This window comes from Gymnoscopelus braueri (assembly GCF_963280865.1).
Source record: "Gymnoscopelus braueri genome assembly, chromosome: 20".
In the NCBI taxonomy this organism is placed as follows: domain Eukaryota; kingdom Metazoa; phylum Chordata; class Actinopteri; order Myctophiformes; family Myctophidae; genus Gymnoscopelus; species Gymnoscopelus braueri.
In genome coordinates, this window is record NC_137622.1 from 44,565,237 (window position 1) to 44,581,040 (window position 15,804).

At 41.6% G+C, this 15,804-nt stretch overlaps 1 protein-coding gene across 1 annotated transcript in view; it reads right to left on the minus strand.

Annotated features, from left to right (window-relative positions):
- Positions 1–237: 237 nt before the first annotated feature.
- LOC308075739 (uncharacterized protein) overlaps positions 238–15,804 on the minus strand; it is a 61,316-nt gene continuing 45,749 nt past the window's right edge. Inside the window, exons 13-16 of the mRNA XM_080415685.1 lie at positions 10,555–10,673; positions 5,859–6,645; positions 2,598–2,758; positions 238–855 (exon numbers count right to left, since the gene is read on the minus strand). Of these exons, the coding sequence (XP_080271811.1) occupies positions 655–855; positions 2,598–2,758; positions 5,859–6,645; positions 10,555–10,673 (1,268 nt within the window). The 3' untranslated portion in view covers positions 238–654. The remainder of the gene's footprint in view (positions 856–2,597; positions 2,759–5,858; positions 6,646–10,554; positions 10,674–15,804) is intronic.

A 15,804-nucleotide genomic window follows, 5' to 3' on the forward strand; every position in this document is an offset into this window, starting at 1 on the left:
AAAAAAAACTAATTATGAAATGTCATGTTTGCATCGTCTAGTGAAATGAAAAAGATGTTTTTCACAATTTTAAAGCATATCCGTGGTCATCATATGGGCATAGCTACAGTAACAATAGATTCCAAACGTTTTTTTTTTTATATATCAAAAGCCATAAAAAGCCAATAGAAAACGTGCTGCATGATGACATATTATATATTAACTTTCATGAATATAAATGAATCTTGATTTCGTTCACCTGTGTGATTCCTATAGCTGCACGTTCTTCCAAACACAGTTGATTTTAATTACAGAACTACTCCGTTTTGAATCTCATTCAAGATGACGTCCAGACGGTGTATTACTCATTGTAAACTTCATCAGCACACTCAAATATGTATCTGAAAACATTTTAGGTTAGAAATAAGCAACTTGGTAACAAACATTCTGCACAGTGCCGTCTCTCTCTCCCTTGGCCAGCCTGCTCCTGCAGGCTACCAACAATGAAATTGCGCACCATGTGAGTGAGGTTCTACCGTGCCATAGTCTGAAGGGATGGAACCTTCTGATTGGTTGCGAGGCCGTTTCAGACTTAAACTTCAAACATAAAATGACTGAAAATGTCATTGCACTGGACCTTTAAGTTCAGGACATCAGTGTGAGGTGTATTAGTGATCAGTGAATATTTAGGGATGTTGCTTGGTAGAAAACAAACAAGAAACCCAACCAAACCAACATGGACGCCCTCGCCCGGCCCCAAACAGACAGGGGAAGAGCTGCCGCCTTAAAGGCCTCGCCCCAGCTCATGGACTCACCAGAGGTCATGGACTCACCGGAGGTCATGGACTCACCAGAGCTCATGGACTCATCAGGTACCTTAAAGAAAGAGAGCACCATTAATCAGAGCAGGGGAAAGACATGTCAGGTATAGGCCAGAACCCTTCAACATTAAAGGGATAGTTCACCCCCAAAATTATTGTTTTTCTATCGATTAGTCACCCCATGGAGACTTGAATTCATGGATATTTGTTTTTGTGGCATTCCTAAGCCAATAATTTGATGACCGGCAGGTGAACTATCCCTTTTAATATCATGTTAAGAGATGTATGCTGGGTGTGATTTATTCTGACTTTATTTGTATTTTAGGTTATTCTTCTGTGAATCATTTCATTTTCTTGCTCTTGATAAGAGAGTCTCCTAAATGGCTAAATTGTAAAAGTAATTTTGTCTCCTCTCTCCTTTTGTCTAGGGACAGGTTCTGAGACAGTTCTTTCAAGCTCCAACCGATGTGAATAATTATTTAGTCATTTATTTTAGGTTCATATTTTTTTATTTAATGACAGAAATAATAATAAAAATGTGTGTGATCGTTGTCAAACTAAAGTTTAATGTCTCACACTCATCCCCTGGCTGGGAGCTTTTTAGCTCGAGACCCAAAAGAGACATTTGCTGTCTACCCAGGTCCCAAACGAGTGAAAAAAGCAGATCTACAAGCTCACAACGCATCGCAATGCTTTGTGATCTTATAGATCTGCTATTTTCACTACTTCTTAAAAGCAATTTATTTATGAAATTCTTAATTAGTTTTTAATTCATGAAAATGTTTAAATGTTTGTGGATTTATTTTTTGAGAATCTTTTGAAGTAATAGTTTAAAACCAAAAAAATTATAAAAGGATATTTACTCACAACCCATAAAAATTGATCCGCGATCCACTGTTTGGGAACCACTGCTGTAACCTGCTTGAAAATGTATTCTAAATTAATTAGGCCTACAATGAGTATACATGTTTACATATGAGTATACATGTTTACATATGAGTATACATGTTTACATATGTTTACATATGAGTATACATGTTTACATATGAGTATACATGTTTACATATGTTTACATATGAGTATACATGTTTACATATGAGTATACATGTTTACATATGAGTATACATGTTTACATATGAGTATACATGTTTACATATGAGTATACATGTTTACATATGAGTTTACATGTTTACATATGAGTATACATGTTTACATATGAGTATACATGTTTACATATGAGTATACATGTTTACATATGAGTATACATGTTTACATATGAGTATACATATGAGTATACATGTTTACATATGAGTATACATGTTTACATATGAGTATACATGTTTACATAGGAGTATACATACACATATTAATGTGTATACTGAGTTTGTTGGCAGTGTGATAATATTGTACATCACATCGTGATTGCGATTTGATGGGTGGTGGGGGGTACAATACAAACACAAAATAATACAAAAACAATACAAACAACAACTGCACAAGATTAATAAAATAAAACACCAGGCTTGACAAAGAAACTATGTGCAGGTATTTCAGTTCACTTAGACCCTAGAGTCTAGACCCTGTCTCTGCTCCCCCTTAACCATCCCATTAGAGAAGATTTAAAAGAAACATAGGAACTGTTACTCTGTCTGCAGGTTAACACATTCCATGCTACAGCTGCTGTGTGCATGAATGTATGACCAACCAACCTATATGTATGTTATATGTATGCGCGTGTGCGTGTGTGTGCGTGAGTGCGTGCGTATGTGCGTGTGTGTGTGAAGTTTCATCGCTCACACTCATCACGTCAGTGTCTGCCTGGCTGGGAGCTTCCGTCATGGTCTCATATCCTGAAGAGGACGCTATTGGTCCAAGATGTCTCTTCAGCAGCCAATCAGAAACCTTGGCAGGTGACCAGCAGTATGAACTTCCTGTTTCAGATGGTGTTCCACCACTCACTGCAACACAACACAACACAACACAACACAACACAACACAACACAACACACAACATGTATTATTATTATCCTACATATAAATAAGGAAACCTATGTCCTATCACTGTACTATTTGCAAACTGTTAATAAAGTATTCAATCAATCAATCAATCAATGTCATTCACTCAGTCACTCAGTCCCACATGGTTCTCCTCAGTGGGTTGAGCATTTGATCTGAACTTGCACACGGACATTGACCATTAGCATATGCAGACAGTGACCAAGTCCGTTTTTCACTTTCCCAAAATTTAAGCTGTTTGTTAAACACTGGAGATTCGAAGTTCAGGCTATGGGATCAGTCGTCATGGTTACAGCCCATGGTTACGCACATTGACACATTCACTGTTTGAATCCACATTGTGTTATTAGCACACATTGCTTAGAACAGCATAAACATCAACTTCTCATGGTTGTGGGTGGCAACCATTCCACGTCAGGTCGTAAATGATCGGGTTGTCACACACACACACACACACACACACACACACACACACACACACACACACACACACACACACACACACACACACACACACACACACACACACACACACACACACACACACGTCAATGCAATTAAATCACTGTCCAAAACTTAAACTATGCAAACCGACTGTGAGCGCATAACTCAAAAGTCTGCATATAGTTATTATTATTATCATTATTGTTCATATTATTATTGTTGTTGTTTGTTCTTGTTGTTGTCATAATCAATAACATCAATAATACAAAAAAAATATTTCGTACATAATGTTAATATTTACAAATTCAGTTTAGATGCACTATCGCTGAAAATTGAATATTTATTAAAGTCTTTTTTTTTCACTTTTTCAAGCATTAAATGTTATTCACATGTTTTCAAATGTTATGAACCCTATAACCCAGAGTTCATCTGATGAAGAAATGTTACATTTAGAAAAGTCACTGTCAGAATCAGCAGATCAATTATGTAGACGGATCTTGTTTACCAACATTGTTTCATGTAATGTATTCACAACAGATCCCCAAACCTGTTGTTTTGGGGATCACACTGGGGAGCACTGGTTTCAGTTCATTCAACCTCCTCTGTGTGTTCGCTGGTGAGACGCTCCTGGCGAGACATATAGGGTGCGTTCGGAAATTACGCACCGGAGCACACTCGCCTATTAGTTTGTATTGGCCAGTGCGCTCAGTGCTGTATTTTCGAACGCGCCCATATACTTCGCATACTGTATATGTCACAGGGTGTTTGGAGAGCCAGGGTGATTGAAGACAGAGCGCTTGTTTTTAGGCACGGGGCTTCAGGGCGATGCGGGGCTTTTCGAGACAGGGTTTATTAGCGAGGCTCGTGAGGAGGAGGAGGAGGACGGCGCTGCGATGCGGGGGGTTATTACGCGAGGCTCGCGAGGAAGAGGAGCCTCCTCCTCCTCCTCCTCCTCCTCGCGTTTTAAACCGTCCCGTCCTCTCCTTCTCTCCTTCTCCTCCGAGGAGGAGGAGGAGAAGGAGAGCGCGGAGAGGCGGGGCTTTGATGCGCCGACGGAGACCTGTCTTTTGTTGTTCCCCCCCACATAGCTATAGGGGAACCATAATATCTATGAGGGGAACGCTGAACACGCGTTCACACGCACGGCGCGCCGACTTAGTGGAGCTTGAGGCCGAGGAAGCGCGCCCTCGCGCCTCCAGGCGCGAGTGCCCGCGGTGACCGGCCGACGCTCCACTAGTCGACTCAGCGCCGTTTGATTTGTAAACCGATAGGGACAGAATAGTTCTTTTCATGGATCACTGTGTGTGTGTGTGTGTGTGTGTGTGTGTGTGTGTGTGTGTGTGTGTGTGTGTGTGTGTGTGTGTGTGTGTGTGTGTGTGTGTGTGTGTCAGGGAGAAACTAAAACAAAAGCCAGCAGAACACAATAAAAGTATCTTAACAGTCCATTGAAAGCATGTGCGCGTGTGCGTGCGCGCACGCGCGTGTGTGTGTGTGACTGTGTGTGTGTGTGTGGTAGCGGCCATATATGCTTGTGCACAAGCCTGGCTTGTGGCTCCCTCTAGTGTCTAGTGTTGCTTCTACAGAATTGCTGGGTGGGTGGTAAAAACGAGCGAGCCTTCTTCAATCACCCTGGTTCTCCATTCACCCTGTAACATATATACTTGAGCTTGGAGGTCTGCTACTCTCTGTCGTTTTCTGCACGCAACACCTTCGCACGGCAGAGTATAAATTAGGTTTGACGGGATACAGGCAGCTGCGTGATCAAGCAGGCTCTGGTGCCGTGATCATAGAGCGCTCCCTCTGCGACTGGAGGTGGGGTTTGGGGGACAACTGCTTTGAGAATCGCTATAATTCTTTACACACAAGTTGACGCAACATAAACCAAGGTATATATATTTCAAGAGGCAGAGATCACAGTAAACATCCATCCTAAACCTTCTTCTTCTTCCACACTGGGAGGAAAACAGCATCTGAAAGTTTGATGATGGGATGCATTTTTACACGTGAGGCTGTGACCACTTTTACATTGCATCTAATGAGAGGTGGGCTCTTTTGGCCCCGACCTGCGCACGCATACTGGTTCAGTGTGACGTTGTCTGGAAATGCGTCTATTGATACTCACTGCTTGGAGGACAATGGCCTATGTCTATGCTGCTCCTTCTCCTGACAGCTGTCAGGGTTGGTTCTTCTGGTTCCTTCACCACAAACTTCAACACCCTCTCTATCATCTCCTCCTCTCTCCTCCTCCATTCCTCCTCTCTCCTCCTACATTCACCTCCTCCTACATTCACATTGATGGGTATGGACTAGTTATTATTATTATTGTTGTTGTTTGTTTTTGTTGTTGTCATAATAATATTACGTACATAATGTTAATATTTACAAATTCAGTTTAGATGCACTATCACTAAAAGTGGGATATTTATTAAAGTCTGTGTCACTTTTTCAAGAATTAAATGTAATTCACATGTTTTCAAATGTTATGAACCCTATAACCCAGAGTTTATCTGATGAAGAAATGTTACATTTAGAAAAGTCACTGTCAGAACGATCACATTGAAGTCTGTGTTGAAGCAGATCAATTATATTGATACTCACTGCTTGGATTAAATTTCCCTTTGCTGTTCCTTCTCCTGACAGCTGGCAGGGTTGGTTCTTCTGGCTCCTTCACCACAAACTTCAACACCCTCTCTATCATCTCCTCCTCTCTCCTCCTCCATTCCTCCTCTCTCCTCCTCCATTCCTCCTCTCCCTTCTTCCATTCTTCTTCTCGTCTGTTCCATTTTTCAGCAGTAATTTTTTGTTTTCCTGTCAGTCTTTCAAACAGTGTCTTCTGTTTTGTCCCCTGTCCCTCCCTGAAGGGTCCAGTGTCTCTGACAGACCCGTCTTCTCTTGAGTCTGAAGGTCCAAAGTGTCCTCTGTTCCTCGTCACCATGTCTTCTATTTTCTCCATAAGCTCTGTTACCTCTGAAATGTCCCACTTGAGGAACTGTAGAACATGGTACCTGTAGCCACATTTCTCCAGGATCCACCTCAGAGCTTCTCCTTCAGACTCGATGTACTCCTCAACACGTCTCTCTCCCAGCCACCATCCCTCTGTGAACAGAACCAGAGTGTGTCTCCAGACTCTGTCCCCGAGCAGCTCCATGTGTTCCTCCACTGATCTCCTGTCAGCTTCAGAGAAACTGGACATGACAGGAACATTCAACACGACAGCATGGAGTCCAGGAGAACACAGAGTCACACCGCGTTGAAGGACATCTCTGGTCTTCTGTGATGGAGGTGCAGTTGACCAGTCTGGACAGTTCACCACACTCACTTTTCTTCCAGCAACACGTCTCTGTTGTCTGACACATTCTGTCAGTTTAGTCTGGGCTCTAAACTCCTGGAATATGAGGTTCACTGTATGTTAGTTTGAATGTTGTGATGTTTACAATATGTTAGACACCATTATCAACTCTTAACAGGATTTAAGTTAAACCTTCCTTCTATTCTGTCCCCATTGTTTGAATGTTGTGAGGTTTACAATATGTTAGACATCATTATCAACTCTTAACAGGATCTAAGTTAGACCTTCCTTCTATTCTGTCCCCATTGAAGAGTTCCCTCTCAACCTAGTCAGAGACTAACTCACTGAGGGCCCTAGTTTTGGCACTGCTATACCCGCACCCGCTGCCCACTAGCTGTGAATTTCTGCCTGTTACCTGTGAATTACGGATAAGGGAGTCTGTCCCTAAGCGGTATTTTGGTCACTGTCCCTAAGCGGTATTTTGCTGCTGCTATACCCGCTATTCATTATGCCGACTCCTTTATATGCGCCTGGGGGTGGGCCCGTGGGCGTGTTGTTGCATTATCACCAAAATAAAGCGACTAGGTCACATGAGCACTTCAAACCTATATGTCGGCCATTAAACAATATTTATATATGTTGGCTATTTGAAAATAGACGATCTACAAGCTCACAACCACAACTACCATTATTTGCAAGCAACTTTACAGAAAAAGTCCAATGTGGCTTATAATAAGCAGACCTGGGCCCTATTTTACAAAAGCAGAATTAAGGGTTAAGCCTGGATTTAACACCTATCCTGGCTTAATTTAGACAGGATTTGCGATTAATCAGTTTCATGAAAGCTGAATTATCTTGCCAGATTAGCTTAGCCAGTTCACCTTGGCTAAGTTTATCCATGACTAGATTTCAGGAAAGAAAATTTACGCCATCCTACCTTAGTTACTAACAGCTAAGCTTAATTAATCCAGTGCCTTGTTCTTCAAGTTTTGGGAAATGACTCCAATTGTAAGCCAATGATTTTTTCCACAGTTAATTCAACACCTATGTTTGTATATGGACTCATTTTAATGACCCTGCATTCAAATAAAATGAAATAAATACAATAAGATATAATACATTTAATTATACTACTGAAATAGTGTGACCATGAATCATAATTCTTTCACAATGACTCATGTGACATGTCATTGTCACTCTGTTCATACCAACCGTGTGTGTGTGTGTGTGTGTGTGTGTGTGTGTGTGTGTGTGTGTGTGTGTGTGTGTGTGTGTGTGTGTGTGTGTGTGTGTGTGCGTGCGTGCGTGCGTGCGTGCGTGCGTGCGTGCGTGCGTGCGTGCGTGTGTGTGTGTGTAAATTATTAGTGACGGGCTTAAAAGAGCCTCTTGTACAATGTCAATGAGGAGCATATTTTAAATTATCTATTTCTAGTCAATGGAGATTTTTTTTTGACCAGATTGCCCTTTAAGCAGTCAATCTGAAAAACAATGAGTTTTCCCACACTTATTACATTCTTATGCGGAGAATCGAAGATCTACAAGCCCGAAAAAAACGTAGGCCATACCTTTTGGCGGCCGGACCGCCAAAAGGTATGGCCGTAACGGCGACCCCCGTCACCGCAAGGGGGACCCCCCCCGTTACTGCCGCGGGTAACGGCGACCCCCGTATCCCGCCACGGGGACCCCCCCCCGTTACTGCCGCGGGTAACGGCGACCCCCGTATCCCGCCACGGGGACCCCCCCCCGTTACTGCCGCGGGTAACGGCGACCCCCGTATCCCGCCACGGGGACCCCCGTTACTCCCGTGGACGGCACTGCAGATATATATGTCACAGGGAGATTGGAGAACCAGGGAGATTGAAGACAGAGCGCTCGTTTTTAGGCACGGGGCTTCGGGGCGAGGCGGGGCTTTGATGCGACGCGGACCTGTCTTTTGTTGTTCCCCCCCACGTAGCAACCAGGAAGCTACGCTAGGGGAACGCTGAACACGCGTTCACACGCACACGTGATACTAGTTATTGTCCATGACGGAGGCGCGCCGACTCAGCAGAGCTTGAGGCCGAGGAGGCCCGCGCTGACCGGCCGATGCTCTGCTAGTCGAATCAGCGCCGTCCGAGTTGTGAACCGATAGGGACAGAATAGTTCTTTTCATGGATCACTGTGTGTGTGTGTGTGTGTGTGTGTGTGTGTGTGTGTGTGTGTGTGTGTGTGTGTGTGTGTGTGTGTGTGTGTGTGTGTGTGTGTGTGTGTGTCAGGGAGAAACTAAAACAAAAGCCAGAACACAATAAAAGTATCTTAACAGTCCTGCTTTCAATAAACCAAATTGAAAGCATGAGCGCGTGCACGTTTGCGTGCGCGTGTGTGTGTGTGTGGTCGCGGCCATATATGTGTGTGCACTTTAGTTGGGAAGCCTGGCTCGTGGCTCCCTCTAGTGTTGTTTCTAAATTGAAAGCATGAGCGTGTGCGCGTGTGCGTGCGCGTGTGTGTGTGTGTGGTCGCGGCCATATATGTGTGTGCACTTTAGTTGGGAAGCCTGGCTCGTGGCTCCCTCTAGTGTTGTTTCTACAGAATTGCTTGGGGGGCGGTGAAAACGAGTGCTCCTTCTCCAATTTCCCTGGTTCTCCAATTTCCCTGTAACATATACATAGACGGATTCCATGTCGCATATAATAGCATTGTAGATTAGTAGGCGATATTCACTTAAACTCCTCATGTTTAAGCCTAACAGAATTATATATTTATGGACAATATATTTAAGGACTTAAATTGTATATATTTTTGGACGACTTGTGCATTCAATACTTTGCCACTTTACTTCCTCATATGATTCCATGAGCTGCTGCAGTGCTGCTGTTCAGCCAGAGAGAAGAACGTTCAAGGATCGACTTTCATGGTCTTTTACAGGAATACGTGAAGCCTGGCTTTACCATCCTGGCTCGACACAGCCTGGCTTGACAAGGTCTAGCTCGACAAAGTTGCTCCTTTTCAGCCTGGCTTGGCGTTCATGGAACGGAATAAACCAGGCTGTGCGGACCAGACTTTGGATTTGGCTTAAGCCCAGGCTTACTTAATTCACCTTTCGTGTAATAGGCCCCAGGCAACACTGCAGACAGGGAGAGAGGAGAGCGTAAGATTCCAATGGGGATAATGGCTTGCGCAGTCTTCTCTTAAAGGCAATGGCATCTGGCATGGTGATTGGTTTTATTATTGTAACGCCCAAACCACACCTATGCATAATGTAACGGGTAGTGCAGGTGTTTTGCGGGTAAGGCAGGTGTCCCAAAATAGAAACTTTTGCACAGGAACGCCCCTTGCGCACTTCTAAATCCTCAAATAGTGGGTTTAGCCAGTCTGGACTAGAATAGGGCCCTCAATGTATATTATTCTCCATCACTAACAGTGCCACAGGATCACTACAAAAATAAACAAACAATAATGAACTATGTGGAACAATGTAATACATTTAATATACCTGGAGATGGTTGATAGTGACTACCAGTATACAGCTACTATATGGAATTAAGCAGAATAGCTAACAGTGACAGTTAGCTAACATAACAGAGAAATGCAAATGTATAACAGATTGTTAGAAATCTATGAATTATCTTTTAACCACTGAATATATAAGTAAACAAGACAATAGCAACTTGAATAACGAAGACAAACTATAGATTGAACAAAGCAAAAACAGTTATGACCAAAATAACCAGTTTGTCCAACATAATATTATATATATATTATATAATATTATAGCCTATGTACTACCAGAATAACAAAGACAATCTTCAACTTCATGTAAATGTAATGGACAATAATCATATTAAGAGGGAAGTGTGTATAGATCACTGACAGTTCTCAGTCATTCATGACGGCAGATACTTTAACACTATCATCAGAAAAGTATTTATATTGGTTCTCTTTACTGTTTAATTTGAGATAATTCATTCAAACTATCCTTATCCTTATCCAAACATTCATAATAATAATTCATATATTATTATTCACCTTCAGTGGAGGTACTGTAAACACAAACTCCTGCAGTATGTGATTTCCAGCTGTGCTCCTCTCATACTGCTCTCCACCAACCAACATCAACCTCACATCTGGTAGACTCTGATGTTCTCCTGACAAACACAAACTCAACACATTAGTTCACTTCACAGTGATTTGAACATTTAGGCCTATATTCAGAGATCAAGTAATAAATAAGATTGAATTATGAATTATTATGAATTATTAACACATTGAGTGCCAGGTATATGCATCCAAATCATCCTCAGAGTGCCAGCGTTTTTTACCTCGTTTTGACAATCTTTGGACAGCCACAGAAGCCACAACGTGAAAATGGATGTAAAAAAAAAAAGGGTCCCGTCTATCCACTGGAACAAAAACATTTCTACCGCGATAGGCTATTTTGGAGCGATTGCGCGTTGAAAATGGCTGGTTTTCATCAACAACAACAAAAATCCAAGCTAGGAGTGTTTTTCTACAAATCCTAATATAGGAATGGATGGAAGGTTTTTTGGGATGATGTCACATCCCTCCATTCCTTCTATCAGCATCGGGGAATCATTCCTATGTTGTGTTAGAGCGCTCTCTTGTGGAATTAAAAACAAGTTTTGGAAAAGACAGATCTACGTTTATGGCACTCGACGGTTGGATTTGAGACAAATCTACATGCTTGGCACTCAATCTGTTCATTTTCTCTCAAGTGACCACAAAATGATAGAACTGATGTATTATAAATACAATGTCATAGTAATCAGACAGGTGGTCATATTTATAAAAGTAGACTTCATGACAAAGACTGTACAATGTATGTTCCGATACATATCAAATGTACTCTATTCTACAAGTCATGTTTTATTGACAGACAGACAGACAGCTTCTGTAATCATCACCTTCAAACAGAGCTTTCAGAGCAGTTCTTTGTCTGTGTGTCCCGGTGATGAACGTGTGGACATGTTCCTCTATGTTACTCTTTCTCTCTGACAACTTCTCTGAAACATCTCCATCAACTTCATGATGATGTTTGTTTCCTATCATCTCCAGAAGCTCTGTGACCTGAGTGTCATCTCTCTTCTTGTTGTTGAAGACATGGAACCTGTTCCCACATTTGTCAACAAGCCAGCGGAGGTCTCCCCCTTCAGCCTCAATGTACTGCTCAATGCTTCTGTCTCCCAGACGGTCTCCACCAGTGAACAGTGCTATAGTGTGACTCCACACACTGTGTGACAGAAGTGTCATGTGTTCCTCTACTGATACTCTCTGTGCTTTGGTGAATGCTTCATTAACAGGAATCATCAGAAGAACAGCATGGGGTCCAGGAGGACAGAGAGACACACTGTTCTGTATCTCCAGTTTGTCCATCTCTGAGGTGTCCTGTAGTGGACTGTTGTACCACCAGCCTGGTGAGCCCACCACTGTCACCTGTCTCCCTGCTACTTTACCCTGTCTCACCTCACACTGCGCTGACCTCTGACCTCCTTGACTAACTTTAAAGACATTTCCTCCCATAATGGTGTTTCCTGATGAACTCTTTCCAGACCCACACCATCCCAACAACAGAATCCTGAGGTCTGTCAGTCCTGTCAGAGAAAACATTGTTTACTTTCACAATTTTACTTTCACAATTACACCTTTTTGTGTAATGGACAAATCCACAATGTTCAGATTATCATAAGTTAACCTTAATAACATTTTCTGAAAAACTTCAAATATTTATTAAAAATTTACAAAACATGTATGTTACTAATGCTATATATACTGTACATAGCAACAGGAACCCCAAGAGGGTTTCCCGTCCTGAAAGGTATAGTTACAAAAAGGGGTTCCTGCCCAAAATGTTTTCTTTTCTATCGATTAGTCGCCCCATCGAGACTTGAATTTGTGGATCTTTTTTAGTTTTTGTCTCATTCCTAAACCAATAATTTGATGACCAGCAGCGAAAAAAATTATCCATGAATTCAAGTCTCCATGGTGACTAATCGATCATTTTTTTGGGGGGGGGTGAACTCTTTAATGAACATTCAATACATGAACATGACATATACTTTAAATAAAACCAAACATACCGATATCTTTTTGAAGTGTAGTTTGTTTCTGAGCGTCTGCCCTCCTTTGTTCTGCTCTTCTTCTGATAGTTCTCTCCATCCATGTCTCATAGTGACAACCATTACTAGTCACCATCTGATCCATCTTCTCCAGCAGCTCTGTGACCTGACTTCCATCTCCTCCGTCACTAATGTTAAGGACATGGAAGCGTCCTTCACATTTCTTAATGAGATATCTTAAGCTAGGGTCAGCTCTAATGAGATCTCTCACTGGTATCATTTTGTTTTTATCAGCTACAGTGAACACCACAATAGTGTGTTTCCACACTCTGTCACTGAGGAGAAGATTCACATGCTCCTCTGCTGACATCCATGTTCCTTCATATGTGTTGTCCATTGGCATCACTAGGCCAAAGGCATGGGGTCCTGGAGGACACAGATTCACACTCTGTTGGATTTCTAACTGAGTCAGTTTTGGGGTCAGATTTAAGCGATCATAAGACGTCCATCCTGGAGTGTCGACCACAGTGACCTGTCTCCCAGACACTTCCTCTTGTCTCATGACACTCTTAGTTGTTCTTGTGTTTGTGTCAAAAACATCTCTGCCCAGGATGATGTTTCCTACTGAACTCTTTCCACTGGGTTCATATCCATGTCTTCCCCCGATCAGAACAATTCTCAGTTCTGACGGGTCACTGTTCTTCCCTGGTTGGAAAAAAAATTATAAAATAAATAAATACATATAATATATGTGTATGTGTATGTGTATGTGTATGTGTATGTGTATGTATATATATATATATATATATATATATATATATATATATATATATATATATATAATCATAAAGATCACAGATATGTGTAAACCATTATCAGTTGGTTGGTTTTATTTGTTTTAATATAGAACTTTAATAGAACAGGTGTTTTAATAGAACTCACCTCTGATGGAAGCTGAGGTTCCACTGGACATCCTGTCTACAGCTGTTGGTTGATCTGTAAAACACATTCCAATACTCTATTTTTTATTATTATTATTATTGCAGCTACTATGCTCAGACGATATATCTGCACTGCGACCTTTGACACATACACATGGAAAGTAAAAAAAGAATTAAATATAATTTTCTACTGTTTTACTTTATACTCTGTAATGCACCAAAATCTTCAACATTTAAGGATTTGCTGCATTTGCTCATACAGCCAAAGACCAATAAATTAATTCAACAACAGCTTCAAATGAGGTCAGATCAGGATTCACTTACCAACAGGTAAAGTGGCAGGTGTATAAAAATAAGTAAAAGTGTGAGGTATATTATGCACAAATAGAAATTGCATTCAATATATTTGGAGTATACTGTAAACGTATTGTGATTATGGGTAAATGACATCACTGCTCCTAGTAGTTATAGGATGGGTAAATGACGTCACTGCTCCTAGTAGTTATAGGATGGGTAAATGACATCACTGCTCCTAGTAGTTATAGGATGGGTAAATGACATCACTGCTCCTAGTAGTTATAGGATGGGTAAATGACATCACTGCTCCTAGTAGTTATAGGATGGGTAAATGACATCACTGCTCCTAGTAGTTATAGGATGGGTAAATGACATCACTGCTCCTAGTAGTTATAGGATGGGTAAATGACATCACTGCTCCTAGTAGTTATAGGATGGGTAAATGACATGACTGCTCCTAGTAGTTATAGGATGGGTAAATGACATCACTGCTCCTAGTAGTTATAGGATGGGTAAATGACATCACTGCTCCTAGTGATTATAGGGTCCCCAGTTCAAAAATGATTATTTTTGGGGGTCACGGTCTGTATTCTGTCCAGTTAGGGTGCCCGATACCACAAACTCGACAGTAGCCAAACTCCTTTTTTCACAAGGGTCAGGATTAGCCCCTTGCTCCTTTTATTTTTTTACAGGTGAATATAGAGTGAAAACTGAAACAATACAAAAATACATACATTCACTGATATGCTCATAAAATTGTGTACATTGCCTATTAAACATACATTTCCAGACATAACATACAACATAATCTTACTTACAGCATCACATCAGGAGACAAAAAAAACATGTAATCTACAAGCAACTGTAGCTTCTGCCCAGAGTCTCTGCTAATTAGCAAAGTAACAACACCTGTTTGATTAGTATATTAGCTGCACCTGCTTCAGGTTACGTAAGGAGCGCTACAAATAAACCTGCCAATAGGGGTCACTGTTTTACATAAATCTGCCCTGAGGGAACCACTGGTTTAAACAACATTAGGAAGCAAGCCCAAATATGCAACTACACTTAGAAAACAAGCCCAAAGTCACTTATTATAAGCAGACATGGCAACACTGGTAAACAGGAGGAACCCCCCCCCCCTGGAACCCTGTATAAGGTGAATACAGGGTTCCGAAAGGGTCTAGGACAGCAGCACATGTCCCTCTCTACATGCATGGATTGGTGAATGGTTCAGCACCACCTCTGATGGACAGCGACAGGCCATGCGGGCTGTGACCCAGCCAGCACCATGCCTTATATTCCCATCAGGGATAAAATAACCCCACGAGAGCAAAGCAGCTCACAGAACCGCCGTCTGACTGTCTCAGTCTCCACAGAGGCAGTGAGTTTGCAGTAAAAAAAAACTATCAACGCTACACAATCAGCCATAGATGTGTAGAGAATAGAACATATACATGCATGGAATGTAAGTTACATTCTGTGTGTGTTTGTTATCTCATTCCTTTCATTCCATCATTGCATTATGCAACAATGGCATTTGATACTCGGTCTTGTAACGCAGTTGCAATCAAACTTCTGGGGTCATGTCAACGTCTACTCAGGCATTTGTTTGCATCCCTGACAGTTTTTCAATTGCTTGATTCAATATTTAGACATTTGATATTCATTTTATCAGCCAAAATCAGTGTTTTGTGGGTGCGGCAGCAACAGAGCCAATGGAGGGAGCAAAAAAAGCAGGAAGACATGAACATTTCTATATAAACCCCTTCTAACCCTGTCTTCAAACTCCATGTAAACCATACTGTCCTCATGCTTTTAATGAAAATGTTTTGGTCATTAAAATATATATTTAAAAAAGAAGGGGAAAACAAATAGGCCCCTATAATGGGCCAGACTGGCTAAACCCACTAATTTGCCATTTATAAGTGCGCAAGGGGCTTTTACGTGCAAAAGTTTATATTTTG